At 30.2% G+C, this 15,606-nt stretch overlaps 1 protein-coding gene across 1 annotated transcript in view; it reads right to left on the bottom strand.

Moving 5' to 3' along the window:
• LOC127732215 (fibrinogen-like protein A) overlaps positions 1-15,510 on the bottom strand; it is a 127,901-nt gene extending 112,391 nt beyond the window's left edge. Inside the window, exons 1-6 of the mRNA XM_052241302.1 lie at positions 15,399-15,510; positions 10,431-10,496; positions 9,013-9,084; positions 7,947-8,018; positions 2,939-2,998; positions 2,532-2,677 (exon numbers count right to left, since the gene is read on the bottom strand). Coding sequence (XP_052097262.1) covers positions 2,532-2,677; positions 2,939-2,998; positions 7,947-8,018; positions 9,013-9,084; positions 10,431-10,496; positions 15,399-15,507 — 525 coding nt within the window. The 5' untranslated portion in view covers positions 15,508-15,510. The remainder of the gene's footprint in view (positions 1-2,531; positions 2,678-2,938; positions 2,999-7,946; positions 8,019-9,012; positions 9,085-10,430; positions 10,497-15,398) is intronic.
• Positions 15,511-15,606: the final 96 nt, after the last annotated feature.

Genomic DNA, 15,606 nt, shown 5'->3' with positions numbered 1-15,606 from the left:
TCAAAAATGCAGGGATCTACCAAATGATCGTGAAGAAAAAAAACTTTTTCTTTTTATTAAACAGTGGAACACGTCTCTGCTACACTACGCTGACTTAGGACAAGCAACGTCGCCACTGGTTCGGAGTTCGGAATCAAGCGTATTACAAAACCTTTAATGTCTTAATGTGTTAAACATGTGGTCAATATATCAAAGTTGGCTTATTTATACAATATTTATAAATAAAATCAACTTACATTGTTTCAATTTTTGACATTTTTACCTATTTTGTTTGTTTTTGCTCACACATTGTTGTCACTATAAATGAATTATATGCGACTGTCATACAAGTGAGAGGTTTAGGTAGTTTTAAAACCATATTTAATATACCATTTCCACAGATGGAAATGCCTGTAGCAAGTCAGGAATATGACAATTGTTTATATATTCGTTTGGTGTGTTTGAGCTTGTGATTTTGCCATTTGATAAGGGACTGTCCGTTTTGAATTTTCCTTGGGGTTCAGTATTTTTGTTATTATACTTTGTGTTCGATTATTTCTAAATTTTTGAGATACCTAAATATTTCGTCATTTGACTTTCCAATGTTCGAATTAAATGAAACTTTAACTACATGTAATTAGATGAACGGAAACAAGACTATGATTTGAAATCTCGCAATAAGTCGTTCTTTAAGTGTTAGTTGAAATGTATTTTTGAAAATATTTTTATGTAATATGTTTAGTTTTAGAATGCCTTACTTTACACAATACAAAAACAAAAGTTCAGCATATCGCCTTACTTTTACGTGTCACATAGTTGACTATATTGAATGATGTCATTATACAATTACTACACACACTATATAGGTTCGACGCTGAATATGCATTAATGCCTATACTTTGTATATTACTTTGCATACTTATGGAGGTACATACAACATTGCATTATTGTAAGCAAACAAATATAAAATACCAAACGGTTTCGATAATGCAATGTTCACTTCAAAAGACATCACTTTAGAACAATTATAGTATTCTTTTGCAATTTCAACTGAATTTTTCTATGTCAGCAAATTTTGAAATTCCTGTTCCAAGTCATATTTTAAATCAATACAAACTAACACCTGTTATCTCATATATTGCCCATCACAGGCGTTTCAGACGTTGGCATTTAGACGAATTTCACAGTAAAACGCTTCATTCTGCTAACAAAAAATCTTAAACATGTTAAAGTAATTAATTTAAGTTGTTTCATTCATCAACCAAAAACATTATACAGTTGATCAAAAGACAGACAAAGATAGACACAACTATTGCAAAACATAGAACAAATATATTTGTGTAAGAGCCTGATCCTTTCCAGTCTCTCTTACTTACATGTCCAATATATTCAACAACAAATATATGTTACAAATTCTCAATGTCTTAGTCTCTTGTTTTTACATGTGCAAAATACAAAAATGAAAACAAAATCCGGCCACCAATGTTAATACTGGCAACCTACACATAAGCATTCACACTTTTCTCTTAACAGTTTAAATAATTAAATATTTCGAGAATATCAATTTAATGTCTCTGTGATGGTTGGAGCCTTACAATAAAAAGTTAAAAAGAAGTTGCCAACGATTTTGATTTATGGTCATTTATTGGTAAAACTGAAACAAAACAATTTGACTATTACCACATTTTGGTTGTTAGATATGCAAACATAAATAACAATATTAATGATTCAATGTAACATGTTTTTCGTTAAAAGAAAAGTATTGCCGCCAGTGCTCCTTATTTTAAAAAATGAAAGCTAAAAATCATTAATTTATAGGTTATATGCATGGTTTGAAAGCCGCTGGTTAATAAAGACTTCCAACCGACTTATATCATCAAAAGTTTGAATGACTCAAATATGATTGAAACAATAGATATTTGCTTAATAGAGGGATATATTTTTGTAAACATGTAGTATATATACATGATATATAACGGTACCGATAACTTCATAATATTCAAATACCTTGTTTGATACATTTTCCTTTTCGATTTTAAAACAATTTCATTATCAGACAAACGATTCTCGTGATTAAATTCTTTTTCTTCTGGCTGTTTTATAAATTATCTTAGTTTTTACTGAATTCAACTTAGTTATTAAACATGTAAAATAATCACTAGACTAAGTGTACTAAATCTTTACTGAAAAATCAATCTTTTATAGCATTGGATATAATACTTTGAAATTAATGTATAATCAGAAGGAAAGGTAAACTTATTCCTCTTTCTTACTATAGAATGTTATTTATATATTTATATATGTAACATCATTTTGATAAAAAAAAAATAAAAAGCTTTTAAGGAGTTGTCTTAATTTTAATGAAATAAACAGAACCGTTGGTAGATCTTGACAAGATGAACATGTTTGCACCAGCCATATTTTATCTATTTATAACGATTTCCGAGATATTCTAAAATTTGAACATGTTACTAGCGTGTATTTTAGCGATTGTGGTTGTGTTGGTCAACCCGATTAGACAGGTGTAATTACATATTTAGAAAAATACTTACAGTCCATCCCCCATTGTCTGTATCCATGTCACAATAAGCTTTTACTCCTTCTGTTTTTTCGGGAAATATTTGGTAGACACCGGAGATTGCTCTAGCTTTCTTTAATTCAGTGCAGTATTTCCCTGTTTCTTTACGTCCACATATCCCTGTTTTGTTTTATATTTGATACTTGTGTATAGATTTAGTACAAACAAATATATTTTAATAAACGTACACACTATTCACATTAACACATCTTTTTCTTAAACAACGATTTTACATATGCTATGTTTCCCCTTTTTTCTCCTGTTTTTCTTCTGTAATATTTCTTCGCCCGGTTCTTTAAGTGTATTCATTATAATCATCACAATAAGAGATAGGAATTGATGATGATTATGACAAGTCAATAATAAATGTGTTATATTTACCTTTTACATCAAGTTTTAACCGTCTTAAAATTCTTGAAACTTCTTTTTCGCCACGAGACTCTGTAAAATTAATATGCAAATTATTAGCCAAACGTTTATATTATTCATTCACTGAATGTGTGAATCTCCTTTCTTTAAAAGACATTTGGAACACTATTCTTTATTCTCTTTCGAATGCATGCTAAACATTAAGCCCTCGAATCAACTATTTGAAGGATATAGAACTCCACCTATCAAACATATACATTATACATGAAATAATATATTGTATATCGTAAAAAAATAGGCTTTGAAAATTTACAAATAGTTCCACCAGTCTATGGATGAACTTACAATCCTAGACTTTTTTATGTTTTTCATGTTACATTTGCTTCCGAAGTTTATGTTTTATGTGTATCCAAAACAGCAAGACCATTCATTTACTAAGTGATCTGATTTCAGTAGAGCTGGAGCCTCCGGAATGGCTTAAATTTGTGATAATGTAATTTTAGTGCGATTCACTAATTATAAAACGATGATAATATACGTTGATGTTTTAGTACGGGCATATTTCATATTAATACAGAATATGTAACCCTTCGACATATCAGTCATGGGTCATTTATTTTTAAACTTTTGCAAAGTGTGTATAGTTTACTTTAAACATATTGTATTTGCTAAATATCAGCAAAATGGATGAGACACAAGTAAATCATACTTATGAAGTCTTCTCCATATTACAATACAAGTATATATACAATAATAACATTATGAGCATGCATGTAAAGCGAACAAATTCATTAACTATTATACGAGCTATAAATAAAAAGAAGAAAAGAACAAGAAGAATGGAAAAGGAGGAAAAGAAAAAGAAGCAAATCATATTTTCTGTGACGATGACTTAGGTTTGATGGTGATGATCATCCGTGCCGGTAGCAATAACATTTTATGAAGGTACTAGAAATCTGTTAGACCTTTTAATAAAATCTTGAACATGTTTGAAAATTAGGAGATGTTGTTCATTCGAAAGTTCAAGGTCTCCGCAAGTTAATAGTTTAGTATCAATAATAAAGTTTTCAGTAAACCAATTAAGATTGTTAAGTTAAATTTCTCTACATGTAGTGTATGTTGGGCAAACTAAAAGAAAATGATGAACATCCTCAATATCAGACCCACACTGACACGAAGGATCCAGTATAATGTTATATTTGAAAAGGTCAGAGTTTAAAAATGAAGCGGAACATCGCAATTGAGTTAAAATAGTATTCAGTTTCCTCGGACCGTACATATAATACGGCGCAACTCTACTCTGAACACTTTCGTTTTTCAATTCTCTCTTAAATTTAGATATAAAGTCGGTGTTTCGAATTTTTGAAGTCAAGCTTATTCCATTCTCGTTTTGTGGATGGAATAAAATATTCAGTGGTGAGGGAAAGTCTACAAAATTGAACAATGATATTTTGACCGTTTCGCAAAGGATAGTTGGTTGTACTTTGTATACATGGGGGGACAAGATTACACAGGTACTCAGGTGCATGTTTTTTATTCACATTATAAAACATCTGTAATTTTCGTCTTCTTCGTTTTTCATATAAAGATTTCCAGCCAACCTCAGAGTACAGAGTATCAGTATTAGTGAAGATTGGTAGACCTGTTACAATTCTTGCGGCTTCCAATTGCAAGTTTTCTAATTTATTTGAATAACATATCCCACATTTATTCCACACTTCCGTGGCATATTCAAAAATGGATCTAATAAAAACTAGATAAAGTTTTTCAAAATTATTACGAGACAGTCGATATTTAAGTTTACGCAGAACATTAAGGTGTTTCTTTACACTTGTAATTATACTTTCAATATGATTGTTCCATTTTGCGTCACACCTAAAGGTAACTCCCAGGTGCTTATGCGATGTATTTATAGGGATAGTTTTATCATTTAGGGAAAAGTTGAGATCTGGTATCTCAATATTTGAAAATATCATAATTTCTGTTTTATCAGGATTAAATGACATAAGCCATTTAGTTGACCAAACATCCAGATCTTTCAGGTCGCGGTCGATCACAGATTTAATCTGTTCACCATCGCTACCGGAATAACAGAATGAAGTGTCGTCTGCAAATAGCCTACACAGCGATGTAAACTTATCAGCAATATCATTAATATATCATTAATATATAAAACAAAGAGAAGAGGGCCCAAAACAGATCCCTGGGGTATACCTGCTGACACATTACAAAAGGAGGAGGACGAACTATGCAGTACTACCCTTTGTTTCCTGTCATGCAGATAATCTTCAAACCACTGTAACAAGGTTCCATCAATACCATAGGCTTTCAGTTTGTGAATAAGACCTCTATGCCAAACGTTGTCAAACGCTTTAGAGAAATCACAGAATACAAAACATTTTATTTCTTTTTTTTTCCAAAGAGTTTAAGATGCAGTTGTATATTTCTAAAAGTTGATGGACAGTTGAATTTTTTAGTGTGTATGTAACTAGTTGTGATAATGTGAGGTTATGAAGAGTCAATAATGGTGAGTCAATGATATTTAATATTCAGTTGTACTAGCCTAGGCGCAACTCAAATCTTTTATATATTATTTTTCCAAACCAGCTCGTTCATGGTTTATTGATCTTTCAAAATTTTATATTTGCATTAAAGAGTATTGCCATTTTGATTTTTACATGTTCCAATCATAATAACGTAGAGGCACGACATACTAATGTGTCAACTGTTTATCAATGCATCCACCTATATGAAAATTGAAAAAAGAGGCAGAAATGCAAAAGTACTTTTAATTATTCATTTTTAAAAACCGACGACTCAAAATTAGCTTTGAATCTAATTTTTTTTTATTTAGTAGCAATATGCTATATGTCTCCTTGTATCTTACTTCTTTTTTTTTATTATTCAATTTTGAATAATCGTCATACTCGAAAAGAATAAAACACTCCAAAAAGAATAAAACACTCCTCCAATACATAATCAACTTCATTACGTAAAATACACATTCTGTGGATATTAATATATACTTTTTATCAGTTTACTGTATCCCTGTTTTTGAGCATGGAAAACACTTTGAGGGGCTTGGTGAATGGGGAATTCGATTTTCACTTTAACTGACATCGTATACAAACATATATTAATTGTTTGCATATTACCATTAACGATACCAGTTGTTTGAGACCAGATGATGACAAATAATTTTCTCCAGTGATGCTTAAGGATGTACACCTCTGAGGAGCCAAAAATTTCTAGAACTACACGTTTTTTCTTTACCTGATTTTTGGGTTTGTATGACTGTAAAAAAATAGTTGGTGAAGAAAACATCATATGGTGGTGCACTTTTTTTTTTTTTTTGGCAACAGCAATTTGAAAGTACCCAATTTTGATGATTATCCCATTTTTCATCAATTTTTATCCATTTTCAGGCTATTATCATGGAAAAAAACACAGTTTCACAATTAAACTGTTTTTCATACTTTCACTAAAGATGAAGTGGACCAATCTGAATGAATTTAACTTGAAAAACTATAAGTAAGTATTAATATGAGAAAGTTTTACAAGCTTTTGTTGCTTTTTCGTGTCAAGTTTACCATGTTTTCAATTTTGTAAATTTGGGATTTTTCTCTTTTTTTAGAACAAAAAGCATATTGTTTCAGCTTCTTTGTTATAAATGATTGAAAAAAAAAAGAAATTTGAAAAGAAATAAACTGTTAACACAGAGATATGTGTCTCCTTTTTGTAATTTTGATAATGTTGAAATTAAAATAGCAATACTTTAACATGTAAGTTATGCAAATATTCAAAGTCAATGAACCATGACTTATCACAAACTAATACATGTAAACTAAGCAAAATGTTCAAAGTCAATAGACCATGACTGATGGGACAGGGCCAAATAATCTTCATGGAAATGAGATGTGCCAATGCTAATACAACTGCATACCAAATAACATTGACCTACCACCAGTGGTTTACCATAAACTACACCTAATTACAAACTAATACATTGTTGACGCCGCCGCCGCCGACGCCGGAAACAGCATACCTATGTTTCGCTTTTTGACTCCGTCAAGGCGAGACAAAAAATATTGATTTGGGATGACCATGTATCTCGTAAAATCATTTCTTGTACCCCTCACCCATTTTCTCAACATTTTGGCTAATGAGACTGATTTGAACGGTTATAAAATTTGAAAATTTTATTACTCAAAAACTACAATTTGTAAATACACAATTTTTTCACAGAGTTAAGTTTGTTTATAATATTTTTTAAATTCATTGATATTTTCCACTTGTATTACATGTTTTGGAAATAATTCCAGAACATGATTTCAACGAGACTGAAACGTCAGAATATTGAAAATTCAAAATATATTAACGTCGAAGAACTGATAAACTAAAGAGGAACAAACCAGATAATGGACAAAATCAGACAAGGAATCAGTGCTATATAAAAGCAAGAAGGAGATGCGTTCCTTAGTTTTAAATGATTTTTAAAAACTATATTATAGGCAAATGCAATAACACAACATCCGTTTATTCGTGCAATTATTGAATTACTTGCTAGATCAGTGCTATATAAATGCAAGAAGGAGATGCGTTCCTTAATTTTAAATGATTTCTAAAACTTTATTATAGGTAAATGTAATAACACAACATCTGTTTATTCGCGCAATTAGCGAATTACTTGCTAGAAGACTGGTGATACCGTCAGGGACTTACAGTCCATCAACAAAGTTATCGACCCATAGGTTATAATAACATTAAAAGAACCAATTGTAATATCATGTCAGTGATGTTCGTTTTATTTGCATTTTTTTTTTTTCGACAATCCATAGCCTAACACTGTTATAGTTCATTTGCGCAGATAATATGTTAAAAAGACTACTTTAAGTACCGTATTAGATAATGTAATTGATTGATTTAGGTTTCTTACCAATATGAGAGTTCTCAATTGTATAAACTGTTACGGACAAATATATATGTAAATATATGTAACGGTTGAATCATTTATACTGACCTTCTAGAATCCATTGTATATCATCCTTTAACTGTTTATTCATCTTTACTACATCTTTATACACCGCCATATCTGTCAAAAAGACAGGCTTTAAATGTTTATTAATAAAGGCAACAGTAGTATACCGCTGTTCGAACAACACAGATACAATACAAATACACATAATACAGTTATTGCTTTTAATCCGGTACACATTGTTTTTTTTTATTAGTGATTTTCAATCAAATAGTTTTCCTTTCTGTTATGTATCATCAACCATGCTGAGTAGATATTACAAAAAAAAAGATTAAAATAAAATGTGTTTTAATCCCGCTGCAAATGTTTGCACCTGTCCTAAGTCAGGAATCTGATTACAGTAGTTGTCGTCTGTTTATGTAGTTCATACGTGTTTCTCGTTTCTCGTTTTTATATAGATTATACCGTTGGTTTTTCCGTTTGAATGGTTTCACACTAGTAATTTTTTGGGGCCCTTTATTGCTTGCTGTTCGGTGTGCGCCAATGCTCCGTGCTGAAGGCCGTACCTTGACCTATAATGGTTTACTTTTATAAATTGTAACTTGGATGGAGAGTTGTCTCAATGGCACTCATACCACATCTTCCTATATCTATTGGTTTGGTATTACAAACTTTTTGCATGATTGTCAAAAAGGGAGAATATACAGAGGGGGCAATTGAAAATCATGAAACACCGGACAAAAAACTTTAACAACACTTTTTATAGAAAATTCAAGGCTGAGCAACAAGAACCCGCCATAAACTGGGGTAAAGTCGTGTGTTCCGGAGGTTAAACAGTACCTGATCTACATGAGGCACACATTGTGTTGCTCTGATGTTGAGTTTTATTTACGAAAACACAACAAGCATTCGTTATTGAGCCGACTAGTTCCGTCTTCTGTCGGTTAATAGAGTGCACATATAAGTTGTATAGGTACCAGTCTATTGTGAATGTTTCCTTCTTAGTGGCTTGTGGTAATTTTTGTCGTTTCTTTTACATGGTGTCTTTGACCGGATATTTTACAGATTTAAATCAATAATTTATAAACATTTAAAATCGTAAAATACTTACTTTTTAGTATAGATTGTGTATGTTTTTTCAGTTGCTTAACATCTCTGTACTGATTTTCATGCAGACATATTCCTATAAAATAAAAGTTGTAATGATGCTGCAGTAAGAAATCAAATATTGCTAGATCATACAGTCAAGAGTAAGAGAAAGAAAAACTTATAATTGTGAAATTAATTTCAAATTCGTTTGATATGGTGATTGTAAAGAATGTTGGACTCTCTGTACCACATAATCGTATTAAAAAGGAGATATCTAATTAAAACAAAAACTCAGTAAAAATCAATTTAAATGCATTTAATAAAGGAAATGTGTTACCTGGTAATTTTCTCTAATCAAACTTGGAAATTTACCCAGAAAAACTTAATATAACTATGAAACAGATTTATTCGTATATTGAACTGATCAGAATCAGAGGTATTTTTTTAATATGCGTATTCCTTCACCTTTAATGAAGGATTTGAAACAACTGCAGCATGATTTTATTGTTGGTGTGGGTATTCAAAATTTTCTGTTGGTTTTGTAAAATATTTGATATCTAAGATATTTTCGTTTTGAAATCTCTGTCCTTTATATGTTTCTAGATCAGGAACTTTCAAACTTTCTCTGTCAATTTCAAAAGTAAAAAGCAGGAGGTTATGATTTCGTTAGCTGTTTCGAAAAAAAGTTTAATTTCTTCTTCAAATCATGCTAGAAATTGTTTCAACTCCTTTATTAAATGTGAAGGAGTACGTTTCTTGGGAAATACCTCTGATTTTAATCAGTTCAAATATGAATAGATTTATTTAAGGAAAATATAATACGGAAAGGTTATAAAGACACATTTCTTTTTTTATAAGAAAACATTGGCATATAATTCAGGACAACCTACAAATCCAAAATATCTTTAATAAAAAAAAAACTGCAGTAGTATTCAAAAGAAACAGGAACATTGAAGAGATCGTCAAGAAACACTTAAATACATAAATGTCGCCTAATATATATGAATTTGACAGTAACAATAAAACTAAAGGATGGTGCGCTGTCAATTCAAAATGCGTACATTTCACTTAAGTCAAATACATAAAAGGAATAACTATCATATATCAGGCTAGTGATACAGTAGTTCGACTACGAAGACCACTCGGACACTGAGGCCCCCTGTAAATAATTACTTAGTAATATAAACATTTAGCCTCGCAAACGAGAATGGGATTATCAGTTTTGACTATCCTTTTGGGTTCTTCCACCTATCTTGTTAGCGATTTATTATATAAGGAAACAATAGTTCTCTAGAGCAAGTTTATTTTGACTTAGATGAAGTCCATGATGCATAAATTGTTAAACATGAATGCTTAACATTGAACAAACAACTCAGCGCTTCTTGAAAGATGAATAACTAGGATTGTACATACACAAGGACAATATAGCAATAATATTACCTTGTAACTCGCGTAAAATGTCATCAACTCTTGTATGTTCTTCTGATTCTCGATATGTTCTCACATCTGAAATTAAATTTGAGCTCTTTTCGTGTGGCATCGATATGTCATCTCAAAAATGTATTAAATTATTTCAAATCAGTTTCTACATTTTCATGTGACTTTTAAATTTAACATGTTATCAATATTTGTTTTCCTTTATATTATACAAAAGTATTGAAGTTTCGTATTTCATAGCAAGCTACCTTTTTATTATCAGTATTTTTAATACTAGTAATCATTTTAAAGCCCTAACGACAAATTATCGTGAGACATATTGCTTTACGTCCGTCCGTCCTTTCGTCCTACATAGGAAACATTTTTTTTCCAAATTACTCTTCCTGCAGTTTTAAAGTTTGAACTTTCATATTGATTGTACAGGATGTAAGTACATATAGAAAGGTGTGTACATCATCAGTAACATGATTTTCCGTAATTATTTAAGAAATGACAGGCTCTTAAACTTTGCTCATTTCTGGTGAGATGATTCATTCGTGGTATATGGTTTGTCCGGCTTACTTAGACAAAAGTTTTCAAGTCATAATTTCTATATATACAGGATGTTAGTACTTGTACTAAGGATTTGCATTTTGTAGAAATGTCAACTACCGCTAGTGAAAAATAACGGGAGATAATAAACTTGCTCAGATCAATGACCCTAATCTGTTTTGCGTTACAGCGCGTAACAGGTCATTGACAAAGTGTCGTCTACGAAATAAGTATTTGTAATAGGAACACATAAACGTTTAGAATTTTATGTATGGAAATAGTTTTGATGAAAAATGTATGAGAAAGTTATGGGGAAACATTGAAAATGTTTACTATCTTTATGATTTAAATGTTAGAGAAATGTTTAGTATGCATTGTAAACACCAGCTGCAAAAACTCTTAAAAACGTGAATGGGCATAACAAAAAGAATTGATAGTCAAATTTTAAAACTTCCCTTAGCACATAAACATTTGTATACACCTCATACAAATTATCGAACCACCCTGATTTTTCTCACAAATAAATATTATAATAGCATATAATATTAAGTATATCTCCAAAAGTATATACGTTATACACTTCTGTTATTGACAAGACGACAGGCATAAATGAGAATAAATAAGTGGAAGAAAAAAACAAATATAATTTACTACAATTTTTGTCAAACAAAAGGATGTTTTGTGTACGAAAAAATTACAATGTTTAACTTTTGATGCTTACAAATCGAAAAGTTCGATAGCACAAATCCTTAAATATAAAAATAAGGATATGTGGTATGATTGTCAATGAGACAACTATTGTTTTGAAGACGAGAATCTGTGTCAGTGTCAGCCGAGCGCAAACAGACACGTTCCATGTTGTGCTTTAACATCACCATTTACTAGATTTAATGATTGCATGCTGCAAGGCACATGTTTTGTCAATTTTTTTTTTTAGCCTACCAACCAGGGCTCGATATTTTTCTTGAATTATCTTTTTGGCTTGTACTGTTTATCTTAAAACAAATTTCAGTAAAATATGAAGCTCCAATATATCGGCTTCAAACATATTGAAATATAACTTTATGACTACATTTACTCCTCATACATGTTATACAATAAACTCATCCAGTTTGGCAGCCAAATGTACATGACAAAAAATCATTCATTAATAATAATATGAATTCTTTTTGTATAGTTCAATTACAATCTCCGGTGTTTATAAAATTTGTTGGTGACCAAAAAATTAATTTTTATCAAAATAATAACCAAATTGCTTTAAAGGCTATATTCCTCATGAGATCAATAGAATACATGTATTTGAAAGAAAAACTTGCAAACAAACGAACAATATTTGTCCTTTCTTTGACTTATGTAAAACTATTTTTTTCTGCTTCTTTTACTTGTAAAAGGAATTTGATTTAGCTTTATGTATTGCATATTTTAACTTTTCTGTTAAATGTTGCATGTGTTAATTGTTTGTAGATTTGTCCTTTTAATAATTAAGATACCCCAAAAAAACAGTTTGTAAATAATTTAAAATTAGAAATATATTTATGAGATTTTAAAATAATTGAATTTAATATTAATATATACATATATATCTCCTATATATTGTATTTGGCCATATGAATAAGAAGTACCATTTATCACATCTTTCAAAAAACTATACAAACCTATTGATTTTTCTCATGCTTAAGACAACTAAATAATTAAGAAAATGTCAAATATACAAGGACTTGAACTTGCATTAGTAAAACACAGTGATACCAGTTGAATTTAAAAGATAAGGGATTTGAACAGACATTTTTGATTGAATGCAATCATGCATGTTGCCTTATCAAGATATTTCTGTACTTAAATTACTATAAAATGGCCGAACTATTTATAAAAATTGATGTTTAAGGTTGTTGACATCACACGGTTTGCTTCATTATTATAAATGATTGCATAATTAACATTGATTTTCTTGTTTAAATAAAGAAATTTAACATAGAAGAAGGGTAATGTATCAATATCAAACTTATGCTACTGGTAAATTTAATATACCTGTTTGCAAGGCCATTGTAAGTTATTTAAACAGAAAATATATTTCGATGAAGTTACATTGAATGTTATTTTCTTAACAAATATGACAGCAATACGACCTTAACTTCCTTGCATGTCAGCTTTTCTTAGGATATTGCAATTTTTTTCATTTTGTAGAATTTTTTAAAATGAAGTAGCCCGAAATTTATCAAAATGTTCGAAATAGGCAGAGGCTAACGCCCAACATTAATTAATTGACATGCAATACACATACTATCAAAGTGACACGATCCAATAAATTTTGGTAGCGATAAATTCAGAATTATTGATTTGTCTGGGTATATCTTTAGCGCCTAACATTTTTAAAAATTAAGTGAATTATCCTAAAATATATTTATTTAAATGTAAAACTAGCGCTTTTGGTAGGTTTTTTACTTAATATTAATCGTTTCCTATTTCGATCTGTTTTTTCGGCTAAAACAGTTATTTAACCGATTAATAATCACGAAAAGAATACTGTGGATTCATTATTATTCGTTGGATACCAATTTTTGTTTATTTCGTGGGTACAGGAGAACCACGAATTCAAATGTTCAACGAATTACAAGTTTTCTGAAGAAATGTATGCAGACTTTGTTAAAACAACGAAATCAAATATTCATGAAAATGCAAGTTTTTCACAATCCACGAAAATTGGTACCCATGAAAATAAATGAATCCACAGTATTACTATGTACGCACATCATTGCATTACGTTTTTTTTTAATTGCACATGTTAAAATTAGGAAATCAAAGGTAAAACACTTTTTTCAGTAATTTTCCAAAATAAATCTAAACTGTAAGTTCAAAATCCAATATGATTAAAATAAATCATTTACACTCGCTCACTTTGTAATGCTTGGTCGTTTCCACGCATACAACAAACCTTAAACGGTGAGCTCAAATTTAAATAAGATTGTTCATTATCCGTCTTTTCATTTCATGATTTTGTAAGAATTTTTCATGTTAAAGACATCTTTTCTATATGTTCTAAATTATTCTTTACGTTATTCTACTCAAATGTATGTACATGTAAACACTAAACTACTGTCCCCTTTGAAAACTATATAGATCGTTAAAGTAAAATATTTCACTTCCAAAAGATAAAATAAAAACATAGAATGCAAACATATTTTCAATTGACCGTATAAATAGGTATAGCACATGTTAGTTAGAAAGACTTCTGTGACGTAAAAAAATTAAAAGACATGATTTCCAAACTTCCGATGTCGTGATATTATTATATGAAAAGAAAATATGAATTTAAAATTGTGTTCTCGACGAATTAGCTTCCTTCAGCTAAATGACAAGTAACATAATTTAAGACCCCTTTCTGAAAAACAATTGTAGACCAGAAAAAATGATGTTACTGCAATAAGTCTTATGTGTGCATTTTTTTGTTAAGAGAAGCGGAAGATACCAATTTACCACATCATATGATTACCAAAACAAAGTTAAGTCAACTTGATCATTATAATAATAATAATTTCCTTTATTTCAACACGATAACATATTCATTTCAAAAACTAGTTTACAATAAGGTCCTGCATTATACACATACATTAAAACATAAGGTATAAACTTGTAGAGTAGGATTTCCCTATCCTATCAAAGAACCTGTGTTCATCTCAATGTTTTAGATGGTTCGTGTTAATCAATATTTAGTTTTCTGAATATTGTTTTCTGGACTGTTGGTTTTCTTCACGTATTATTTTTTTTCTTCTTCTTGGTCTTGTCTGTTTTGCTTCGACTTATGGTCTTTATTGATATCATGATATCTTCTCTCTCTAAATTAGGACTACAACATCACGTTAAATAGAAAGACATAATCAGGTGCTACACCCTCAAGGACAAAAGAATAGATACCCATTTAAGTTTGTTTCCTTTCTTTCTGGGTGGGTATCTTCTATCTTTAAATTAGGACTACAACATCATGCTGATACGTTAAATCGGAAGACACAACCAGGTGCTACACCCTCAAGGACTAAATGAATAGACTCACATTTAAGTTTGTTTCCTTTCTTTCTGGATGCGTTTTCCCTTCAATAAGAAGATGAATACTAGTATGTATTGTAAGAGTTATAAGATAGGTTTTTGTACAGTTGTTTTACATGTTTTAGTTGTTAAGTTTCTGTAAAACATATTTATACATTTGGTGCTAACTTCTAAATTTTGCACTATTCTGCTAATAGTATTGCATTATATTCATCGTCTTTACATTATACCATACAAACTGTTATCAAAACAAATTCGTAAAACTTTAACTTATAATATAATGACACAATCAAGAATCTCATAGTAATATACGATCTTGTTCTTAATTATATGCTTATTGATCCTGGTATCTATTATTAGTTATTCTTAATGCAAGTTTAGAGTAAAGAAGTGTCTTACCCCTAATGTCTTTTGTTTCAAGGGAATAATGTACGGCGAACAAAAGTGACAACACGAGAAAACTGTATAACATATTGATACAATGCTGTTCCATAACAAACGAGAACATTAAACTGATTGTATTGAAGTAAACAACAATATCATTCGATACAAAATTATTCTGTTGCATGCAAACTTTTTTGTCAAAAACGTATAAGCTTTCACAGGT

The sequence above is a fragment of the Mytilus californianus genome, unplaced genomic scaffold (genome assembly GCF_021869535.1).
Source record: "Mytilus californianus isolate M0D057914Y unplaced genomic scaffold, xbMytCali1.0.p SCAF_22, whole genome shotgun sequence".
Lineage (NCBI taxonomy): Eukaryota > Metazoa > Mollusca > Bivalvia > Mytilida > Mytilidae > Mytilus > Mytilus californianus.
Note: the sequence above shows the minus strand (reverse complement) of the source record. Positions and strands in the feature narration are given on the sequence as shown.